The sequence below is a fragment of the Mus caroli genome, chromosome 2 (assembly GCF_900094665.2).
Source record: "Mus caroli chromosome 2, CAROLI_EIJ_v1.1, whole genome shotgun sequence".
Taxonomy (NCBI): Eukaryota; Metazoa; Chordata; class Mammalia; order Rodentia; family Muridae; genus Mus; species Mus caroli.
The window spans coordinates 6588008-6612674 of NC_034571.1; the positions used below are offsets into that span (position 1 = coordinate 6588008).

Here is a 24667-nt window from a genome sequence, read left to right on the forward strand (position 1 = left end):
ACAGTGGGGTCACGTGGTAGTTTTGGTTTTTATTGGGTTTGGTTTTTCGAGACAGGGTTTCTCTGTGTTCCCCTGGCTGTCCTGGAACTCACTTTGTAGATCAGGCTGACCTCAAACTCAAACTTTCCTTCTGAAAATTGTAATTTTTTTTCGGTCTTCGAGACAGGAAAATTATAATTATTAATAATGAGACTGATTTTCTCATTGTAAGTTGTTTATTGTAAGATAATTTACAAACATCCTGCTGTCTTTGTAACTCAGTGGACCAAGTTTCTTCTGACAAAGACAGCAATCAGTTAAAATCAGCCTGCGCATTTTTCTTCTTTACCTAAAAAACAGTATAGAAGAACAGGAGTCAAATAGGATGTCTTATGGAAAAATATCCCATTGTTAAGTAGGGCACAGAGAAGTGCAGTATACAGAGGATGCAGGTGGTTCTCCAGTTCTGCTCTGGGACTTGTGAGGGCAAACGAGTTTCATAATACTGTCCCTTCCCATTCCCACTCACAAGGAAATATCTCCAGAGGCTTCAGACACCAGCAGAGTGGAGAGAGGACTCTCCTGTGAGCCAGACATCAGGAGTCAGGACCATGGGCCTGAGAACCATGAGCCCACACTTAACTCTCTACAGTGAGTCAAGGCCTCTATGCCTAAATGTATTTCCTTATACCCACACCCTCTAGAACACCAAGGCTCACGAGCAGCACCCACATTGAACTCTCTGCCTATTATCTGGTACTGCCCAAACACACCCACAAGTTGGCGGCACTATAAATCAGCCTGCCCAGCTAGCCTGTCTTAGGGAAGCAACTTTATTAATGCAAACTAGTAATGCTAACTAGGAACTGCTAACTTTGGTAATCCCTGGCTACATTTCTGTGCTGAGGACTTAGGGAAAGAGTGTGTGAACTTTACCTCTCGTCTGAGGATGCAACTTGATTTTCATTAATTCCTGGTTATTACATTAGGAAAAACAAGAGCACAAAACAAGCAGGTTAGGAAGCAATCCACACTAGTTAACTACAGGCCAGGCTGTGCATGTTACCCTAAACATACAATGCAAATAGCTACAATCTTTAACAACCACTCAATATAAAATGCCATAGACTGCAATGTAGTTAGAAACAATAAAAATGTTCATACAAATAGGCAAGACAACATGTAATAATTTTATATCTTTAAAAAAAATAACATACAGTTGAAAAGATTAAGCTGACAATATAAATATGATTTATCATTCTTTTAACACTAAAAGCCAGTGTTTGTATTAAAATCTGAACAAAAAATTCCTTATAGGTTACAGAGCATGCAAACCCATTAATAAAAGTGAACCAGTGTTGAGACTGCAAATAAGGACTTACATTATCTAGAAAGTGAAAATAAATTTCCAGGAAGATTACTTTTTCTAAAGTCTCAGTATAATGTCTCAACCCCCCCCCCTTCTTATTTTGCTAATGTAAGGGAAGTTTCTCACATCCCTAAGCAAGAAAAAAGGCCTAGTCCTAAGCTACAGAATTTAGATCCTCACAGTTTATACCCAGTATCTCCCATTTTAGAAGCAAAGAAAGAACTCAGTGTTCTCTGGTTATCATACTACTCTCAGATTCTGAGAAGTCAGCTCTTTACCTCAAACCACGTCACACTTAACATTCAAAGATATGCCAGCTTGACATTTGGCCATAAGTCATAATGACTTAATCCTAGTATTAGTCTCATGTCACAGGAGACAAAGCCCCAGGAACTAGACAGAGTACCTAACCATGTTTATAACCCCAACATCAAGGCGGCTGTGATGCTAACAGGGTAGTGGTGGCCAGGCTGGGAGATGGGCAGTCCTATGTTCAGAAAGCAAGAGTTTAGGACCAGGATGCTCACCCAGGATAACAAGGCTCTAACTTTTATCAGTGTCAATCCGTTTTACACTCTGCCCCCTCCAAGGCTTAAGGACAGAGACCAATACAAAGTCAACTCCTGATAAAATAGTGTAAGTGCTAAGACAAAGTGAAGCCAGATGCTAAGATACCTCACTTCAGTTAGGTTTTGGGGGGAAGAAAAGATTCCTCTAGCCCAATCAAGGAAGATGAAGAACTGTCAGGTGAAGAATGAACAGAGCAATCAATCAGAGAAGAACGGAAGCCTGGGCAAAACCCTACACCTCTTAGAAATGAGAAACACCATGATGTGTTTAAAGGTAGCCGAGGTCCAGGCAAGTAACTACAATATTATACGAGAAAGATTGCTGATGGCCAGAAAGTACAGGATCACATACAACAAAGTAGAGTATTTTGCAGGCTGCTTCTGTAAAAAGCCAGCAAGGAAGCATTTTAGGCCTTGGGGCTATACACTTTTTATAACCCTTTACAATATGACCTTGGCCCACAGTTTCTCAGTACTCTCCGTAACTCTGCACTGTCAGAGATAGTAAATTCTCTGAAAACAAACACTACATCTTTGGCCAGGCCAGCCTTGATGTCAGCTACTGAGGAGATAGAGAGGGAAGCTTGAGCCTTTGAGTTTGGGAATAGCTTAGGTAACACAGCAAACCCTTTTACATTTAGAAAATGGGAAGAAAAAGCAAAGATTAAAGGGGGATCTAGAAGATAAAACTCAGAGAACTTTGAGTTTGGGAATAGCTTAGGGTAACACAGCAAACCCTTTTACATTTAGAAAATGGGAGGAAAAAAGGAAAGATTAAAGGGGGAATCTAGAAGATAAACCTCAGAGACTCCAGTCAGGAGGAGAAAGCCTTAGCAAGCCAAAGGCATTTACTACATTTCCTCTGTCATTACAACCTTGTGCCTGGTAGACTGCACATGGTTGATGGCCACTAATCTTTCAACAATCCAGAAATTTTCTGGAGGAAAACAGTATGCTATTTTATGGTACCAATGAAGAATAGTAACTTAAAAATTTCATCATTCACTAATTAAGAGAATTATATAGAATCGAACCTAAAACTAGTTTTGTAACTCAGAAAGTTTGGCTTATAATAAATACTACTGAGTTCCAAAAACAGACTTTCCAAATTGATACTGAATTATTCACAACTTTCTTCCCAATTCTTTAGGAAAGTCAACAGGATACAAAGGTATCTCTCAAGATGGGAAATTAGACTTTAGCATTTCAGATCAAACAATAAGAATTAAGCAGAGATGCCCTTTCCATTGGGATTTGATGGAAGGACACAAGATGCTGCAGCCAGTCTTCTTGGTTGTAATAGAACAGAAACACTCAAGCAACCAGAGACTCACTGACCCTCATGCAGAGAAAACAAAACCTTCTGTAGGCACCAGCTACATTACTCACAGAGCAGCAGCCCCAGAGATGATTTCAATCAACTCCTTGGTGATGACAGCCTGGCGGGTGCGGTTGAAAGTCAAGGTCAATTTGTCAATCATATCAGCTGCAAACAAAAGGGATAGATAACAAAATAAAGGTTCGAAAACAGCAATTTCTACTTAATTAAAGTAATTAAGAGTTGAATTCTGCTGCAATTTGGATCCCCAAACGGCCTCTCGGGTAGGTAAGACTTTTATCTAGTTATTTTCCACTAACTACTTTCATGGTGCTTGCAAATCCTCTACCTATCAAGTAAGATGGACACCTCAACAAAACAAAATATATTCTTTTAACATTTTTGGCACTACTCTGAGCAAAGCTCACACACACAGGCACAGTCTCTCACACAGTGTCTCACACAGTCTCTCTCTCTCTCTCTCTCTCTCTCTCTCTCTCTCTCTCTCTCTCTCTCTCTCTCTCATGTGCAGTTATCCTCTAAGTGCTCCTGTCTCTATGGCCTGGGCTTACAAGCGTTCTTGCTGGCGTTGTCCATGGCAGTCATCCTGGCACTCTGCTCACTGGTGGTGGACTCCTTCAGGGAGTAGTAGATGAGGTTGGCCAGATTGTATTCCTGGTAATTCTGCAGCACATCAGCATCAATGTCATCATAGATGCTCATGGTCTCTGTGAAAACAAGCCGAGAGTTTCCTTGAGGAATGTAGATGAAGACCTAGTCATTAGAAATGGCTTATGAATAAACATTTCTGTCAGTTATACAAATCATCTGAGGTAAATGAACCTGTTCTAATAACCATTCTATTTCCATAGTATATTATCAGCAAAATATGTGTCAACAGGCTTTTTACCGCAGAGACAACTTTAAAATAAGCACTAAATGTCAAAGTTACGGGGTTGGGAAGTTAGCTCAGTAAGGAGTGTTGCCTAGCCAGTACAAGGCCCTTGGTTCAATTCTCAACTATAGGGGTAGGGTGTAGGGGCTTAGGTTTCACGGTTATAAAGCCCTCTGAATAGCAGCTAGCCAAGCGTTTGTCACATATACATCATTCAGTAATATTTTTAACTAAAAAAAAAAAAAAAAAATCAAAGACTGAATCTATTAGTGTTATACAAATCCACTAAATGATTAGTTATTAAAAGAAATATGAATGTCAGTCTGATAGACATGAGGACTGAGACTGACATAAGTTTTGGATTTAATATAGACATTTGCCAGATATTTCAAATTCATTCACAACTTCTGAAATAGTACTATGCAGCACCAATCTCAGGTGGTATTAACTCCTATTTTATGTATTATTGAAAAACATCACGACCCCCAAATACCCGAAAACCAAAACCTCACTGTGATGGTTTGTAAATACTTAGGCCAGGGAGTGGTACCAGAGGTGTGGCCTTGTTGGAGTAGCAATGTCTCGGTGGGCATGGGCTTTAATGCCCTACTCCTAGCTGCCTGAAAGTGAGTATTCTGCTAGCAGCCTTCAGATGAAAATGTAGAACTCTCAGCTCCTCCCTCCTGCACCATGCCTGCCTGGATGCTACCATTCTTCTGTCTTGATGATAATGGACTGATAATGGATGTTGTCCTTATAGGAATTGTCTTGGTCCTGATGTCTATTCACAGCAGTAAAACCCAAACTAAGACAGAAGCTGGTGTCAGGGACTGAGGTATTGCTGTGATAGGCCTAACTATGCTTTTGTTTGGAAGAATGTGGATTTTGAGACTGGACTTGGAAAGCAGTGGAATGTTTTACAAGGGGCTTAATGAGCCATCGTAGTAGGAAGACTTTGTTGCTGAGAGATCTGAGCTGTGCAGACCTGACCTAAGAGGTTTCCAGTGGAGAATTTCAATAGGACTAGAGACCGCTTTTTTGTGGTCTTTTGAGTAAGAATATAGCTACTTTTTGCCCATGTCAGAAGAGTCTGTCTGAGGTTAGGGTGAAGAGACTCAGATTAATTGCATTGACAAAGGAAGTCTCAGAAACACCCATCTTAGACTTTGTTCTCTGGTTAAGTCTCATGAAGAAGAGCAATTCAAACAAGTGTAGCAAACTGAAAAGGGAAAAATATAAAATATATGGTTCAAGTATTAAAGGGGTACCAGGAAGTGAAATGGAGCTGAATCCTGTATTCAATGAGATAACGAATTAAGGGAGTGGGACTTTGGGGAACAACCCTACCCAGATGAGTTTAGATCCAGGCATAGTAGTGCAGACCTTTAATCCCAGGAGACAAAGCCAAGCAGATCTCTGAGTTCTAGGCCAGCCTGGGACAGCAAGTTCTAGGTGAAGAAAAGCTTAAATCCAGGCATGGTGATATACACCTTTAATCCCAGGAGACAGGTGTCCTGCCTGGGATTTCTACAAAGCAAGATCCAGGACAGCCAAGCTTAGGCAGTGAAGGAATTGGAAAACAGACAACTGGTGAGAATGTAATAGAACAAGGGGGCTATGTTCCAGCCCCAGCAAGCAGAACTCAGCAGGTTCAGTCATGTGGCTCTGGCTTTAGAGGCAAGAGGAGAAAGAGATTACTAGGACAATTGATGCTGGTTAGCTGAAGCTAAGAAACTAGTTGTGATTAAGAAGAAAGCAGCATCACTGAGGTGAAATCTTCTGGGAAGTGTTTTCTGGGAGCACAAAGAAGCTGTTCCAGAGATACCTAAGGCCGTACCTCCTGCAGCAGCTGGACTTAATGTGTAAGAGTCGCCCATGTGGTACTGGTTTTGAAAGCATGAAGGAGTCATGTAGAGCAGCTGAGGCTTGGCACTGTGAGAGGCTGTCTTAATCAGGGTTTCTATTCCTGCACAACCACCATGACCAAGAAGCAGTTGGGAAGGAAAGGGTTTATTCAGCTTACACTTCCATACTGCTGTTCATCACCAAGGAAGTTAGGACTGGAACTCAAGCAGGTCAGGAAGCAGGAGCTGATGCAGAGGCCATGGAGGGATGTTCTTTACTGGTTTGCTTGCTCAGCCTGCTCTCTTATAGAACCCAAGACTACCAGCCCAGAGATGGTCCCACTCACAAGGGGCCTTTCCCCCTCGATCACTAATTGAGAAAATGCCTTACAATTGGATCTCATGGAGGCATTTCTTCAACTGAAGCTCCTTTCTCTGTGATAACTCCAGCTGTGTCAAGTTGACACAAAACTAGCCAGTACAGAGGCCATGGAAGGCCACTGGTGAAGGTACAGCTTCAGTTGCAGGGTATTTGGGGGATTTGAAGCTTGGCACTATGAAAAGAGCCTATTGGTGAAGCCTAGTTGCAGCAGAAGACCCCAGTGTATTGGAGATGCCAGTACCATGAGATGATCACCAAGAGCAGCAGCAGCAGTGGAGTGGATCAACCTGAACTTAGAGTGCTACAGAGGGCAGAGCTGCAGAAGTAACTCCAGCCCTTCCTCACACTGCTTTGGAGACCCCAAGATGTTTGAGATGCCAGAGCCATGGGCTATTTGCTGAGAAAAGCTGCTAAAAGGGAGTGGAACTCCTCCCAGGAGAAATAAGTTTGTTGCAGTCAACAAAGATGAAAAAGGAGTTGAAGATCTGAAGACTGCTTTGACATCAGACCTGGAGATGAGAGTTTGCCAAGCTGGTTTCCTGTCTTGATTTGGGGATTACAGTTAAGTGAGACCTTTAACTTTGACCTTTTAGTATTGTTGGAGACTGCTATAGACTATGGGGACTCTGGAAGTTGGATTAAATGTATTTTTTATTATGCTATGTTTAGGTATGGCCCCCGTAGACTGTTATGTTTGAACAAGCTTATGGAGCCTAGGGAGTGGCACTACTAGGAGGTGTGGCCTTGTTGAGTAGGTGTATCACCGTGGATGTGGGCTTTAATACCCTAGTCCTAGCTGCCTGGAAGTAGCAGCACTCAGGTGAAGGACTGTATATTTGGAGACCAGTCTGGGCTAAAACAACAAGTACCCATGTCTAAGGGGGTAGGTTGGGGTGTGTGTGCAATTATACACAACCTCCCAAAGTAAACAAAAGTGAAACTCCACAGATGAAATGTAACACACAAGAGGAAGATACTTCTACAGTATGTTGTTACTGAGCAAAGTTGACTGTCCAATAATAAGTTGATAGAGTTCAGTGGGCCATAAAAATTAGTTCTTGTGAGCATTTTAAATCTCCATCTTCAACATCTGATTGCACAGCAGTCGTTTGCAAACATCATCAAGCCAATTTTTAGCAAGGCATTTCAGTCACTGAAAACAGGAGCATGCTTAATGACATTGACTCCACTTCAGACATTGACAATAACAGAGCAACCCAATAAGCACTGGCTTTCCTCAATGTCCTGAGGACTCCTGACACCACACCTGCTGTGTTAAAGTGGCTTACCAGCAGTCGCAATGGTATCCAGAGAGAAGATGGGCTTCTCTTCTGTCTTGTAGGAGATAACAGACCTGAAATGACAGATGCACATGTGAATAGCAAAGGAATTTCTAAACTAAGCAGAGATTCATATCAAAGAGCTTGGAATTCTACATGTTCTTACTTGAACTGATTAAAAATGATAGAGCCTTTATCAAATTCATATCCAGAATTTAACAACTCAAGGGCAATGGCTGATGCATCTCCAAAAGTAGGGGGCTTCCGTCCCACATCTTTGAATGACACCAAGAACTGATCAGCGTGAGTCCTGGAGATTACATAAGTAGGTTAATGAGATATTGTGCTGTAAGGAAATAGCAAAAGGAAAAAGTTATCATAGGTTTTTTTAGGGATGTTGGTGGTGGGTTGCCTTGACTTAAGTTGTTCTACATATGACTATTCCTTTAAAGTCACCTGCAAAAACCTAAGAACTACAAGTCAGGCTGTCTTAGATTCCTTCTGTTCAACCTTAATGGACTAACGTTCCTTTCTAGTATTTCTAGGCTGTGACAACCCTGAGGATCCCTTCTTTAGCTTAATGGCAATAGCTCTGGTAATCTTCATTGTATTCCACTCCATTGTATTAAAGAAGTGTACACACATGTACACACACAATGTAAGCAGCAACACACAGTGTATATATATATATATACACACACACACGTCAATGTATCATGAAAACCTTTTCTCTATCCAAGCCTTCCATTCACTCATGTTTCCACTCTTCAGAACATGGAACACTTGTCTCACTTACCTATAAAGTATGCCCTTGATTTTTTCACCAACTCCAACAATCATAACTTCTTTCCCAGCTGCTGTGAGGGCAGCCACTTCATTCTTCATCTGTTTAGCCACTGAGGAATGGATAGCACCACAAAGCCCTCTATCTGAGGACACACCAATAATGAGGTGCTTCTTCTTGTCCTCGGGTCCCTTAATATCAGCCTTCTCATACAGAGCTAGAAAACAAAATGAGAAGAGTATTGAAATAAAGTTTATAGTAAGTGAAGTGGTGGTGACAGTCTCTAATTTCAAAGGGAATGAGCTAATTTCCACTCTGCATCTCATAGGTGGCTCCTGATGAGCATAACCCGGGGCATTTGTGTATTTATTCTAGTACCACCAGGAAGATCACCACCAAGGTGCCTAACGATCAATTGGTGGCCAGTTTTTTTGTTTTGTTTTTTAAATACTGACTAAAATGCTTAGATACAACCAAAAGGAGAATAGAATACAAAAGCACCTGCTTTGCTAAACATCAGATTTCTATACAATATAAATTCCCAGCACATAGCTAAAAAAATAAGCAAGTGTTGACTGAGCCACTCATGTAATCTGTACATCACTGAGCTCCTGTGTTATAAAATTGTTGATATTCAAGTTATGGGTGTGAATTTATTTTTGGCATTACTTTATCAACTTCCCTGGTCTGGTTTTCTAAGAGGTAGAGGCAAAGAAGGAAATTAAGGCGGATTAAAGATACCTGGATCTTACAAAGTGAATTACCTGTGACAGAAAACAAGAAGTTGGGGCTGAAGAGCCATCAGAGCCAAGGGTGGCTTGCAGTAGCTGATGCTGCCAAGACTCCACATCTTCACAGCCACTACCTGCACTCACCTGGAAACCGTTTCTGTTTTCACAACAGAGCAGGGGTCCCATACTTTTATGCCTATGCGTCCCCTCCCCAAGCTGAAAGAACAGGAAACTACAAAGTCTCCAGAGTATGGAGAACAAGACAGCTCTTAGATTTTATTACTACACAGCGTAAACTCCTGCCCCAGTTCTGAGATATTTAAATGACTGTCCATTTACTGTCTGGTACTGTCTGTCAGGAGGACTCTTCAGCTTAAACACTATAGAAGCTGCCAGGAGTTTCTGTCCTCACTGCTCCATTACATAAACCTGTCAGGTCTCTTAGGCAATTTCGCCCACAGTAAATGAAGAGTTTTGTGGTTAGAGACATGGAGGAAGGATTCCTTATTAGCAAGAAAGGTAACCAATTAAGTGACTCCCCTTTTCAGACAAATAAGCTAGAGATTTGAAAAGAACTACTTTCTTTCTGTATATTAACTTAGTTTCAATTTCTGACTGAGCAAACTAGGAAATAAGTACACATGCTACTGTATAGACAGATTGTGGTAGCTTTAATTTGGAAAGTGAAATTTCAGTTGAAGTGAATCTGAATCTGTTGGTAACCCTTGTGTTTGTTTGTATTCATGTGCCTGTGTGTATGTGTGTCTGTGGACATGTGAGGGTGGCCTCGGAAACCAGAACGGGGTAATGGGTCTTCTGGAAAAGCAAGAGTTCTTGCCACCTCTCCAGTCTCTCCATCTTTTTTACTCTCATTCCCTTCTATGTTTAGCAAGTGTTTATTGTCCTAGGTGCTGGGCCTGCAGGAAAGACGTTTCTATTCTAGCACAGTCATTCAAATAATAAAACAAACAAGGACACAATGGGTCAAGTTATAATTGTTGGGTTAAAAAGAACCCTGCCCCCACGGGAATGGGGAGGAGATGGCCCAGTTGGTAAGTGCTTGCCCCACAGCCATGAGGACTTAAGCTTAAGGAATGTACCCATGGAAACAGCAGAAATGTTGGTGCATGTCTGTACTCCAGTGCTGGGATGCAGACAAATGGCTGGATCCCTCTACCCAACCCTGGGCTCACTGGCTAGTCAGACTAGTCAAAACTGTGAGTTCCAGCTTCAGTGAAAGAGCCGGACTCAAGAAACAAGGTAGAGGGGCTGGTGAGATGGCTCAGTGAGTAAGAGCACCCGACTGCTCTTCCGAAGGTCCAGAGTTCAAATCCCAGCAACCACATGGTGGCTCACAACCATCCACAACGAGATCTGGCGCCCTCTTTTGGAGTGTCTGAAGACAGCTACAGTGTACTTACATATGATAAATAAATCTTTAAAAAAAAAAAAAAAAGAAACAAGGTAGAGATGCGGCTGAGGAAGACATCTGCGGTCCTCCTCTGGCTTCTACACACACAAAGTATCCACACAGTTATCCACATCTCCGACTCAATGGTAGAGTAGTGACAAGAGTCTGGAAGACAGTACACAGACCCTGTTTGTACAGCCCAAGATACTACTATAAAATCTTGGCCCAGCATTCATGACAGTGCCTCAGTTCATAAATCAATAGCTAGTCACAAGAAGAAACATGGACCCTGAGCAATCTCATAGCAGTTAGACACAAGGTCATCAAACAGCCTGTAATTGGATCTTCTTGTGTCTGTCTTGTGACTGTCAGAATGCCCTTTATACTTAAATGACCTTGAGATTGGAGAAGGATGGTTCTTGCCAAATCAAAAACTGAAGCACAGGCTGGAAAGATGGCTCAATAGTAAAGAGCACCCATTGCTCTGACACAGGACTCCCCCCCCCCCCCAGTATTATTTAGTTTTCTTACATAACTCCACCTTGGCTCTTACCTCTGAAATATGCCACCTACCTCAAAAACATTTCTTCAAAATCCACACTAGAAAAGCCACTGTTCTACTGCCCTCATGGGCAGCCCACTCCAGTCTTGAGACAGTGTGCTTTGCTAAATAAACTGTTGTCTATATTTTCTGTCTCTTCATTAAATTCTTTTCTTCAAGATGAAAAAACTGAGAACCCTATCATGACATGAGGAATAAAGTATAGGAAGTGACATGGAAAGGTACTGGGGTGGGAGTGAAAGACGGCTTGAGAGGCCTGCATAAAGCAAACTAAGAAAGGATCAGCAGCAATGTGGGCAGGGAGGCGACAGGAACAGAACTGCAGAGAGGCTTGAGGGCCACTGGCCACTACACTAACTGTAATGAGAGTTGCAGGGACAGAATGAAGTCGTTCACAGGTAATCACTGCAGCCTGGGGTGAGAGAACACTATAGAAGAAGAGCAGAAGCAAGGTACCAGATAGAAGGCTGTGAAGGGCTGAGCAATGGGCACCCTGCTAACCTGCTGTGATCTCCTTCCCATTCAAATCTGCTATCACGCACTTTCCATAGAAAGTTAAGGATTCTTTGAGGGGCCCAGGGGACACATCTTAATCAAGTGTAGGACAGCATGATACTGCAAGAATTTGGATAATGTGATTGCAGTTAAGATGGGATGTTTCCTACCTCTTTAATTTTGCTTATCTCTAAGACAAATAATCAAATCAATACAAAATCATCTAAACACAAAATTTTCTCTGCAGGAAAAGCAATCAGGAACAGATTATATACATCTGAGTCCTTGACTGGTGTGCTTTCCCTCCTCTCACTGTCCTCACCCTGCTATCATAATGCAGCACCCACGGTTATGAACAGGATGACTGCCAGTCTGTCAGTGTAATAACTCAGGAAAGGTTCTGGGCTATTTCAAGTTAACAGTCATAGACAATGCTAGTACACAGGCTTTGTAGCAAAACATAGAGGGCTCTTGTTCATGCATGTGACCATGTCCCCAGACTCTGGCGTGCAGAAATGACATGTGCATATAAATTCACATGCACGAGAGCGTGAGTACATGGAGAGTGCACAGGCAGGCTTGCCACTATGCCAGGGATCCTAGGTGGCCTCTGTGGATACAAAAGGAACTAACCAACTTGAGGAAAGGTTTATTTTACACTTCCAAGCAACAGTTCATCACCTGGACGGGGAGGGGGTGTTATAGGCTCTGCCTAAGTAACCTAGCAACAGCCATGTAACTTCTGAGAATCTGCTCTCTCTCCATCTCGTCTATTCTATTCTATTCTCTCTCCCTTGCCTCACCTTTCCCTCCTCACCAATATTATGCCTGTCTCATGGTTTGGTTCCTCAGAGGGATGCCTCTGTATGAGCCGGCCCAGGTGCCTCCCTCCCACCACACCAACATTGCTGTCCATCATTTTATAAAACACAATACAGGGAGCCATGGCAGGGACCTGGAGGCAAGAACTAAAACAGAAGCCATGGAGGGTCATTGCTTACAGGCTGTCTCTGCTCACTTTATCTACAGCTCAGGTCTGCCTGCACAGGGCTGGCCCAGCCTACTTAGCAGTCAGGAAGATCACACACACACACACACACACACGCCCACAGGCCAGCGAACGCTCCCTAACTCACCCAAAGAACCTGTTCCATACACTCGAGCAGGCTTCAGCTCCCGCTCAGCCCGGGCGTACTTTGCAGCTGCCACCATCTTCATAGATTTGGTAATTTTCTGGATGTTTTTGATGGACTTCAGTCTCCTGGTAACTAAAATATTGAAGTGTCATGTCAGACAAAGGAGGCATCAGTACTACAACATCATCATCTATGAATTCAGAGGTTCTACTCAAGTGCCAAACATCATCATCATCTATGAGTTATTAGTATGCCAAGCAGACTAATTACACCTAGCCTTCGACAGCAAGCAGCTAGCTCTTATCTAATCTAAATGCACAAACTAGTCAGTAGCCATCAAGAAGCAAGACTTGCTACTTAGGACATGGCATGATCATTACATACATGTATGATATTGAATTGGACAACAATGGCCTTACCTACTTCATACCAATATTTTTAGTTGTTTTAATACAAACACACTGAAATCACTAGTTACATTATTGTGCAGACAATACAGACCAACATTCTTTTTTTTTTTTTTTTTTTTTTTTTTTTTTTTTTTTTTTTTTTTTTTTTTTTTTTTTTTTTTTGGTTTTTCAAGACAGGGTTTCTCTGTGTAGCCTTGGCTGTCCTGGCACTCACTTTGTAGACCAGGCTGGCCTCGAACTCAGAAATCCGCCTGCCTCTGCCTCCCAAGTGCTGGGATTAAAGGCGTGCGCCACCACACCCAGCTCATATGGTCTTTCAAGAAAAAAAAAAAAAAACCAAAAAAAAACAAAAAAACCCAATATACATAATCTAAACTAATTTGTCAACTCTTAAAAAGACACTAACATAGCATATACACATATGTATATAATATTAATTATATATATATAATATATATATACATATGTGTGTGTGTATGCTGTTATTTTGCATGAGTGCACGTGTGGGCCAGTACCACAGTGTGGATATGGAGATCAAAGGACAACTTACAGGAGTTGGCTCTTTCCAATGAGGTCCCTCCTTAAGCTTTGTGGCTAGAACCTTTCTCTGCTACACTATATTGCCTGCCCAACTAGCATACTTTAAATAGAAATAAAATTCTTTCTATTGGTCAAACTTTAGTTTGTCTTAATTTGCATATACAGAGACACAACATACTTACTATCTTTCAGAGTTGCCATGGTTCGAACTTGGATCCTGAGGATAAAGAATTAAAAAACACTTAAGTTCTTTTGTTCTACAGTAGCTTTGCTACACAAGCATCATTAGTTAATGCTTACTTTAATACACTACATAGGCACATTATCACATAAAGGACTGGACTCAGTGTCTGTGAATAGAAATGTTTGCACATTCGCGCTCTAGCATGAACAGCAAACCCTGAAGCGCTGACCCACGACAGCTTTCCCCAACATTAACTAGATTTCTACTTCCACACCTCTGCTTACTTTACTTCCAAGGCAGTAAATAAAGTCTTTCCCCTTTGTTAGGCTGTCTAATTACACTTAAAATTCAGGGCTGATATTCAACCCCACTCCTATGATGCAATTAAAAAGTATACTCAAGCCAAGCCAGACAAAGTAGCCCATGCCTTTGATCCCAGCACTGAGAGGCAGACACAGGTGGATCTCTGTGAGTTCAAGATCAGCCAGGTCTATAGAGTGAGTTCAGGGACAGCCAGAGCTATATAGTGAGATCCTGTCTTCAAAACACGACAAAACCAACAACAAAAATTCCACTCAACACTTTCACACTGGAGTGACCCCAAGTATTTATTTTAACTTGGAGACCAGAGGACAATTTTTTCATATCAATAAACATTTCCTAAAGTTTTACATTTGGGGCTGGTGAACAAATGTCTTTCAAACATTATTTCAGACAAGATTCACAAAAACTCGATTTGCAGAAACTGTAATCAAATATTTGCCATCGTTAAAATTAGAGTGCTGATACAGAAAAGAAAGAATGATTAGTCTTTAAGGAAATGTCCCATAAACTGAGATCTCCATCCTAGGAGGAAAGCCAGCATGTTATTAACCATTACTTCTAACCGAGCATGGGAGTGCACGACTTTAATCCCAGCACTCAGGAGGCGGACAGAGGCAGGTAGATATACCTGAGTTGGGGACCAGCCTGTTCTACAAAGCAAGTTCCAGGACAGTCAGGTTACACAGAGAAACCTTGTCTTGAAAAACCAAAAAGAAAACCAAACAAAACATTTTAATCTTTGGATTAATACATGCTACTAATATCAGGAGTCAAAGCTATGCTAAAAATCAACTTCTCTGTGCAGAGAGGATCCAAGAAGGGCATTTTCAGAATACGCTTCTGAGGGACAAAGTCTTGTTAGGGAGCAGTAAAATAAAGTCATGGAAAGTGAGGGCCACAGGCTGTGTTGGAATACTAAATGCTTAATATCTTAAATAATTTTTCTTATAGATGGCCTAGGAGTTTTACATACACATACACACACAGCATGAAAACAATGGGAGTCACTTGGAGCAAAGGAGGTGATGGGCAGTGAGTAACGATGACAAAGACCCATCAAATGCTACCCAGAATCCACTTCTAGTACACTACCTAAACCCATTTCTAGAACCCAGGAAGTTTTAGAATAGGCTCCAGGCCTTCAGCGTTCCAACAGCTATAGCTGGAGTGCTCCTGTCATGTTTCTCTGTCCAAGTGGACGCTTTAGACCACTCTCAAGAAAGCCTTCTTGTTTCCATTAACGTTTTTCCCTTCTTTTAAATTAGGTTTTAGGAAAAATATGATAGCTTCTACCATTATAGGAGTGGGCAGAGAACCACAATGCAAAGCTATACATTACATGGACTCCACCCTAACCTACACATCTGGTAGAATTTGTTCCAAACTTGACTTTTTGGAGCTTGTATTAATTATACACATTAACAGGTTTCATTATGACATTTATATACATACATGTATGTAATGAATTTTCATCACCACAAATCCCATCATCCTCTCGTTGCTCTCTTCCACTTCCTCTTCCCAATCAATCGTCCTTCTACTCCATGTCTTTTTTTCCTATCCCCGGCCCTGGTCCCTTTTCTGGTGAACCAATGCGTTTAATTAGGGCTCCTTACCGGAGTAGGAATCAGGGGCTATTTAGAGGAGCAAGAGCAACTTACCAGTGCCTGCACCACTGAAAAAAATGACTCTTCCTCCCTCAGCAACCCTTGACAGCCAGAGCCTCAGGAAGGGGCGGGCCCGAGAGCTCCTCCCACCTAGCAACTGTTAACTGCCAATGAAGTCTCACCCAGACTCCTCCCTCCTCCGTGATGATTGCCTAAGTGCTCAATGTCTGCAGGTCATCACAACTGTGCACAAAAGGGTGCCACAGCCATGCAATGCCAGAAGGCTGAGTTCTACAACACTCCGAGACCTGATGGTTCTTACACATTTTCTATCTTTTGGGGATGATCCCTGAGCTTTGGAGGGAGTGATACAGATACCCCATTTAGACCTGAGCATCCTACAGTCATGTCTTCTGAGCACCCTCACGAGCTGTATGAATCTCTGCTAAAGGCTGACGGCACTCATCTGTAGGCATAAATATAAGTATTTAGGAGGCAGTTTGGTAGGAACAGCACACCCATTTAGCAAGGCAATAGTAGCAGCTGTCCAACTAAAGCTTATTCCCAGGTTTACAGTACCAGAGGTGAATCCCCTGCCATACAATAATAAAAAACAATCCGTAAGTAGATGGTTAAGGAAATTGGATTTCAGATGGATTTCAGATGGCAGTCCACAGCAGGCAATGAGGATGGGATGAACTCTGGCATGTGGTGTAGGCAAAGCACATAGGAGACTACCCAAGAACACATACTTAGAGAAAGAACCAGGAAGGAGCTCTATGTAAGGATTTACGTGGACTCTGGAAGAAAAAGGTAAGCTCTCAGGAGGAACTGATTTTTGAGTAAAACACAGTTAGAAAGACTAGGGGGCTAACTGGAAATGTCTAGTGCAAACAAGAGCAGTTCTGAGAGTTTAGGTACAAATTAGAAAACCAGAGAGAGAGAGTAATTGATTCAAAAAACGAAAACCAACTAAAGCAAAGCACATCCAATAACAGTAGGTAAAGTAGAGGAAAGCTTTCCAATTTTACAAAGTATTAACCTAGCACTGGAACTACATAAATGCACAAATAAAAACACAGACACTAACACCTCTCATGAACTCAGGCACAAAAATATTTTTAAAATTCTGCCCCATGACCAGGTGGGGAGTCTTTCAGCTGTGTGATGCTTGTTTATTACTTAAAAACAATGTGGGCCTATCAATCACACTAACCGGCCAAAGAGGAAACCCCATCAATGCAGGGTCATCAAACACAACCTAACACTACTTCACAACAAAGCCTCGGAAAACCAGGGAGCAAACTTCCTTAAGCAGAACCTATAACTTTTTTTTTTTAGATTTATTTATTTATTATATGTAAGTACACTGTAGTTGTCTTCAGACACTCCAGAAGAGGGAGTCAGATATTGTTAGGGATGGTTGTGAGCCACCATGTGGTTGCTGGGATTTGAACTCAGGACCTTCAGAAGAGCAGTCGGGTGCTCTTACCTGCTGAGCCATCTCACCAGCCCCCAAAACGTATAACTTTATGGTGAGAAACTATAAGCTTTCCCCCCAAATCTGGGAACAACCTAAGAAGCACTTCCAAGCCTAAGTCACAGCTAAGGCAGCAAGTTAAAAAAAAAAAGAACGGAAAAGAAAAACTCCATAGATGGCACAACTGTCTATTTAGAAATTCCAGAAGAATCTGGAGTGGAAAAACAAACCTTTGTCGTCAGAGAGATGGTTGGGGGTGGGGGGAAGAGAAATTGCTATGTAAGAATAAGGACCTGACCCATGAGGCTGCTACCCTACACAAAGAACTACGGGCCACTGAGTAACCTGGGAGCCCCAGAGGCAGCCCCAAGGAAGAACACATCAACTGGTTATTCAGTGCCAAAAGGTCTGCCCCGAAAACACAACACACAAGTAACAGTAGATAAGCTCAACAAGCTCTTTTTAAGACTGTGTGTATATACTGTAGGGTAAAAGGGTCAGGGGAAGAACACCAGGCCTTGACTTGACTCCAGGCCTAAGACCAGGGCCTCTAAGAAACAGTATCCCACCAAGCCTCACCAGGAAAGCTCCACCCCTCCCCACCCCCAAGAAGCCTATATAAAGCCTACCTTCTATTTAGTTGTTGCTCCTTGCCAGAGCAGAGGTAGCCTCACTCCTGGGTTTTGCCCTTCCAGTAAATCTCTTGTGTGAGTTTTGTTGTGCAGTGTGACTTTTTAAAAAATATCATTTTACACTTTTTATTAGTTCTTTGTGAACTTCGCATCATATACCCCAAGTCCACTCATTTCCCCCTTGCCTCTTACCTTCCTTCCAACCCCCCAGTCAGAAATGGAAGCTGTAATGCGTAACACACGGTGTGATACATTACAGTAAACCCTTTTGTTTGTTCTTTGCTTTCAAATGAGCATTGCAATGACTTATGGTCTAGTATGAGGCCCCGGGCTTCTGCTGTTCTTGTCAATACTAGAACCTCACTGGGACTCCTCTTGGATTTCCAGTTGTTCTGTGTCAAAGAGACCCCAGAAGGTCGCTGATGGGTAGATGTTGGGGCGGACCACCTGAAAGCCATGCATGTAGGCCTGAGAGGTATCAGAGATGGTCAGTCCATCATGCTCTCATGCCCTTGGGACTGGCTCACCACAACCCCTGCAACCAGGGCCAGCTCTCCCACTCTCATAATCTGATGCGGGATCAGAGGAGGGTGCTTCTCCCCCGTCTGCACCACCTCCCAGCAGACAAGAAGCAACCCCCAAATCCATGACTAGCTCTAATATTCAACCTAGGCAAGGTATAGGGCCTGTTCTCCTGTGCTGTAGCAGATTGGGGGGGGGGCAGGGCCAGCTCACCCACCATAGGTAGCAAGGGGCAAGGGTGGGGGACATGTCACTATGGCAGACAAGAGGCAGGGCTGGCTCTCTTACTCTCATGACCCCAGGCCAGGTCTCCGGCCTGTAGGTGGTGAGGGGTGAGGAGGGTATCGTTTATCCATGCCACTCAGGGAGATGAGTGGTAGGACCCCTCTCTCATGCTCTCATCCTCGGGAGGCCAAGGCCAACTGTTAATCAAGCAGGCTGATCCAGACTTTGACCTTGCTGCCACTAAGAAGGAGATTACCTAGGGTAGAGCCTTCTGACCTTGATGGCTCTATTTGCTCTTCTCCAAGACTCTGCTTCCTCCTGAAAGGTCCTTGAGCAGTTCCGGAGACCCTACTGGCTGGCTCCAGGCACCAAGAATGGGGCTGGCGGAGGATGGGCCTACCCTCTTTATAAGCATGAACTCTCAGTAAACTTCAGGGGCCTTAAACATAGCCTCCATTATTTCTCTCGTCGTTCTCTCCCATACAGCTCCTGCCTCCCACTCAGGAACCCAGTTAGTGTGGCAACAGGCGGCTTTCAGCCAACCAGAAACCCTCAGTACTGCAGCTAGCTATGGGCAGTGTCAGCTCTCCCTCCTTGCCCAGGTGAGGGTGGGGTCAGTTCTGTACAGCCCTCAGCCAACAACATGTCTCCAGTGGCAGCCCAGACCAGGGACATCCACCTGGTCTTTGGTGATAACAGATACCTGCTAGTGCAAGGACTAGCAGGGTCCATGTCAGCACAGGCCAGAACCCCATCATGGTCCCAGGTGGCCTCACCAGCTATTCTCATCAGGCCATTCCTAATTACCTTCAGTCTCCAATTCTGCCTCTCTTCACTGTACCTACATCCTTTTGTTTCTATTTCTGCTCCATTTCTCTCCCTCTTACTTGCTCATCTTAGTGGCTCCTGGGTCTCTTCAGTGTTTGGGTCTTGTCAGGAGTGATCTCAGGAATTCTCTGCTCTGCCTGTGCACTATGTGCCATGCAGGAGACATCTTGAGCATGGTCTGCCCCCGCCAGGCTGGTGTTCATCTCAGGCTAGCTCTCTTTCCAGGCCCCATGGCCCTAGCCTGGTGGTCCTTTCCAGCTCACTCTTCTACTGGTCCACCCAAGTGTCCATCTGTCTAGGAGCCCTTCTAGTCCAGCTTGCTTCCCATCCTCAGAGCCTGTCCAGGCTTGCCTGGCAACAGACTAATTTGTCTCATTGTCTCAGGCTAGCTCTATGTCCAGGCCCTCTGCCACCTGACTAGTGGTGGGCTCAGGCTTGCTTTTCTTCAGAGAACGTTAGGCTACAAATCATTCAGATGTCCATAGGGCAGAACACTGAGTGTAGACATAGCCTCTCTCTTCTCAGCCACCTACAGACGCACATGTGACACAGGAGCCACACCTGCAACGCCTCTAGGGGCAGGCAGTGCAACTTTTGTGTATTCCTTGGCTTTCGATTGCCAGGATACATCTTGGAGCAAAGCTGTAGCACTTTCACTGGGGAAACCTCCTCCAGCAGGAGACAAGCTGTTACACCTGTACTGGGAAAAGCTTCCCCAGTAGGGGTGTGTGTGTGTGTGTGTGTGTGTGAGAGAGACACTTCTGTGGGGAAGCCTTTCCCTTCAGCTCTGCAACACTTACATATACAAATACATATATGCATTCAGCAACAACAACAAAAGTGAGGATTTGAGTTCGAATCCCTAATACCTACATAACAGATCAGGCAGGGGGAGTGTTAACAGGAGGATCATTGGGGCTTGGTGGCCACCAGCCCAGCTCCAGGTTCTGTGCAAGAACCTGTTTTAAGGCAACCAGGATGCCTGTTGTCCTCCTCCAACATAGAGTTAGTACACACCATACACACACACGAAATAGTCACTTTAGCGAGGTAGCAGCTAGGAGGTTAATGTACATAAAAGCTAATTGCTTTTATATATACCCTCAGCAACCACGGGGTTTAGTTTTAAGACCCTTTTTTGGATACTAAACCCTTGGTGTTCAAGTCCCATATATGAAATGGAATAATATGCTCAATCTTCAGTTGTAAAGTCACAAGAAAGGATGGACAATCATCCCAGTGCAAACAGTTCCATTATGAAGTTAAGAAGACAATTAAGAAGTTAAGAAATACATTTTACGTATATTTTTCAATAGAAAAGCACCCAAAATGGAAGTAGGTAGGCATATAAGGCCTGCAATGAAGGAAGCCAAAATATTGAGGAATGAAATTAAATTTTTAAATAAATGAAGACTGCACAAATGAAGACTTCGCAGCTAAATGAAGATTCACAGCTATGGAAACAACACTGCCAAAACCCAATGCTCTTCAACTTGATATATGACTCAAAACAAGCCCAACCACAAGCTGCTGTGGCCGGGAATAAACTATGTTAACATTTCTATGGGAATGCACATGGTCTACAGTCATGAGCAAGAATGAAGAACAGAGGAGCGGAAGCTCTGTCCGGAGACTGTAACATTACAGGAGTTAAGGCCGGTGAGTGGACAAGGAGCGGGGCACTCAGACTGCCACACACACAGACATTTGTCTAAACAATGAGCCCGGACCAAAGCTTCTGGAAGGCAAACACCACAGTAGAAAAAAAAAAAAAAAGAGGATGGATTTTATAAAATTAAAATCTTTGCAAAACATCTCTCTTGATAATAGACATACATAAAATATAAACCTGGTCAAAATTCTTTTAAAATTTTTGGTTAGCTGTATGAGAGTTTTGCCTTAAGTTGTCAGCGTATCATGTCTGTGCAGCCCTTGCAGAGGTTAACGGAGGACATCAGAGCCTCTGGGACTGCAGTTACACACAGCTGTGAGCCATCGGGAAATTGAACCCGAGTCCTCGGGAAGAGCAGGTAGGTAGTGCTCTTAGCCCCGAGCCATCTCTCCAGCCTCTAAACTTCTTAAAAAGCAAAACAAAACCAAAAACACTCTTGTATACAAGCCATGTGAGATGACAAGACACAGTGTCAATGTCAAGAGGAGAACATGGTATCAAGCGGGGAGCGGGGCAGGGGAATGGCTCTGAGTGGTGGGCACGGATATGAACTCTCCATACTTTATGTTCAACATCATACAAATCTAAAACTACACTGGAAATGAGTTTTTCCTCTTAATTATCATTTTCAAATGCAGATTAGAGAATGATGTATGCTTTGTATCTCAGTATTGCTGTTAGGCATTTAAAAATCTAAGAATAACATAATATAGTTTATAACCAAAACAGTTGTTTTAAAAAGTCCGTCTCTTGGCTTATAAATTGGGGTGTGCAACACTGGGGTACAGCCTTTGCCCGTCATGTTCAAACCCTGAGGTGAGTCTCTAGCACCAGAAAAAATTAAAAGCTAAACAACCAACCAACCAAACAAAACAAAATCAAACTTTTGATTTGCATAGGCATAGAGAAAGAAAAATAAGGAGAAATAGAGTGTATAGGAAATACTAGGTTTGGTTGTAAAAATATAGAAAAGATCAAAGATGGAATATGTGACAAACTATTTCAGCATACCAGCTATTGGACACAGTGACCATTCTATTAATCCCTTCTAGAAATGGCACAACAAAGGCAACACCATTTGCGCTTTGTTTCTTTTTTCTATTTTTTCCTTTCCTTAATGCTCCCCATGTAGCTAGAAAGCCTGGTTCTAGGCACATGCTTCGCTTGAACTGACACAGGCTCCCATGGAGCGTTATGCAGCCGGTTCTGAGTGGCAGGCACACCCGCCCTCTAACTCTCCGTGCAGTTATGGTCCTCCTTCCTCTAGCTCAAGACAACGGTCTACACCACAGCTCTATCACTGAATGGCCATGAGGTACCCGACTGCTTACAAATGTTAAAAATATTATGGGGGAAATAAAAATATGGAGTACTGAGTCAAAGGCCAACTTCTGGGGGTTGGCTCTCTCCTTCAATTGCATGTCCAGGGAGCTAGAGCCAGACTCAGGATGGCAAGAGTGAACCTCTCGGGCCATCTCTCGAGCCTTTAGGGATAATTTACTTTAATGAACTCCACTCTGAGAAGCTACTGCACCACGTCCCGACTCATCCTCTGGAGGCTGGTACAGAAACCTGCCAGTACCCACCATGCTGATGGAGAAGCAAGTGGACTGTGAGTATCAGCATCTTCTTTGATCGTACAGTGTTATCTGAAGACTTCAAGTCAGTAGAGGAAGGAGTTAGACTTGATGCCTATGAACTAATCAGCAGTCTGGAAGGAATGCTGGGAGTGTGTGATGCTACATAGTGTAGAATTAAGGGAAAACACCCAACTAGCTAACTAGCTAACACCTAACCTGCTAATACCTAGCTAACTCTCAAGAAAAACATTGGAAGCTTATCAAATTCTGACAGTGGCCTCACTGTCACTTGACACTGACACTTGACAAAAGAATAGTCTTTTCACACATTGTATACACAAACACAGGAGAGAGCTTATGTTTGCTGAGGACCACTGGATGCCAACCGGTGCAGGGCAGGCACTCCACAAATATCTACTGGCTGAAGGAGACACAAGTGAGAACGCAACTGTTATTGACCTCATATAAGTAACTCAAGCTGACTTCCAAGGTTAATCTAACATCTGAACACACACACACAGATTCTCTGGAACTTCTTTTGCAGACCAAGCTGGCCCAGAACTCAGACATCCACCTGCCTCTGCCTCCTGAGTGCTGGGATCAAAGGCGTACACCACCAACATTCTTCCAATACATAGTTCATATCGTATTTAATTGCCTCACTACTTTGGAGTCTTAGCATATTGCTACAAATTCTTTGCTTAATGAAAGAACTATTTCAACTAGTTCTTGGAAGTTCTCTAAACTAGGTTACAAAACCCTAGTTCAGTGCTGGAGCACCTTAATAATCCTCTGTACCATAAAAACAAGGAACCACTAAAACACTGTCCACAGTTAATAATCTCTTTAGCACCAGTTCTTCTAGCAGTCTAGCTTCAAAGTAGTTCATGTTATTATACAACGTCACCCATAAGTCACATTTTACCTGACCTTCCCTGGGCATTCTAATATACAACTATTTTATTTTGCACAGAGGATTAGTATTTAAAGTCGTCCAACCTTATGGTATCCCTTTATCAAATGGAGGCTAACAAATGTAACTGTATTAAGGCCTCCTCCTCCTACCGAGGGACCTTGGGACAGTTTTATGACCTTGCAGAGATTGTACTTCAACATGAGGGCATGATGACAATGGCAATGTCTTTCTCTTCCTCATCGGCAGATTCTTTTAAACCCCTTTAGCACCAAGGCGACCAGCAGGTTCAGGCGGGGGCTGATTTTGAGTTCCTTCGTTTCTCCAGTACCCAGCAAAGAGCCGGATGGCTACACAGTGAACGCCTGACCAAAGAGCTCAAGCAAGCCATCACACCTTAACGGGTCACGCTGCTCCCCCGTGCAGTGTTTCACAGGGCGTCAAAGCCAAAAGTTACAACCAAACGTTCCCCGGTCGACCCTTCACCTTCAGGGTCTTTCTAAAGACTTTGCAAGCTGTGCTCCCGGGTACGGAGCGGAAGTACGGAGTTGAGCGAAACCCAGATGGCTCCAAAGCTCAACCCGACTCCAGTCCCGGTCCCGAGGTCCCGGATGGCCGTTCCAGTCTCAGGGGATCAGCCCGTGACCTTGTTCTCTTTGACCCCTGCCCGGGGTCTGGCACGCTACCTTCCAGCTCTGCAGACATCCCCGCGGCCCGAGCGGCCGGGAGTGCAAGAGCTGGGGCCTTCTTCCGCCAGGGGTGAGCATGCAGCTCCATCCCTCCTGCCTCGCAGCAAGCCCGAGCCCCCGCATCCCTCCCGATGTGGTCCTACCATTGCGGCTGTACGGCGCAGGCCGACAGCCCGACAATGCTCGCCCGCGAGAACATGGTGGAGCCTTGAAGGTCGGGCAGACGGGGCTCACTGCGCGTGCGCGGGAGTTCAGGCGCCCGGGCCCGCTCCGCCTGCGTCCTCGGTCTCGCTAAATCTCGTGAGC

The 24667-nt window shown here is 43.6% G+C and overlaps 1 protein-coding gene and 1 non-coding gene across 3 annotated transcripts; both read right to left on the minus strand.

Moving 5' to 3' along the window:
- Positions 1-196: 196 nt before the first annotated feature.
- On the minus strand, positions 197-24662 carry LOC110284456 (ATP synthase subunit gamma, mitochondrial). 2 transcript variants are annotated; one of them, XM_021150176.2, is made up of 10 exons: positions 24505-24662; positions 13888-13922; positions 12756-12887; positions 8433-8637; positions 7803-7946; positions 7646-7710; positions 3808-3963; positions 3307-3403; positions 916-952; positions 197-328 (listed from the first exon to the last, which is right to left on the minus strand). In XM_021150176.2, the coding sequence occupies exons 1-9, from the start codon at positions 24558-24560 to the stop codon at positions 946-948; spliced, it is 897 nt and encodes a 298-aa protein (XP_021005835.1). In that variant the 5' UTR covers positions 24561-24662; the 3' UTR covers positions 197-328; positions 916-945. The 2 variants fall into 2 exon arrangements, with proteins under 2 accessions (XP_021005835.1, XP_029328168.1); XM_029472308.1 differs by lacking the exon at positions 916-952 and having other exon boundaries at positions 24505-24634.
- Positions 19959-20090, minus strand: LOC115030494. Its single transcript, XR_003836088.1, has one exon. It is a non-coding gene; the product is annotated as a small nucleolar RNA SNORA17 (small nucleolar RNA).
- Positions 24663-24667: the final 5 nt, after the last annotated feature.

What these genes read in the sequence shown, in the direction of transcription:
- LOC110284456 (XM_021150176.2), bottom strand. Translation starts at nt 24,560, where the DNA reads ATGTTCTCGCGGGCGAGCATTGTCGGGCTGTCGGCCTGCGCCGTACAG. An exon ending in TGCGCCGTACAGCCGCAATG is followed by an intron (nt 13,923 to 24,504) that starts GTAGGACCACAT and finishes CTTTATCCTCAG; the next exon opens with GATCCAAGTTCGAACCATGG. An exon ending in GTATGGAACAGGTTCTTTGG is followed by an intron (nt 8,638 to 12,755) that starts GTGAGTTAGGGA and finishes TTTGTTTTCTAG; the next exon opens with CTCTGTATGAGAAGGCTGAT.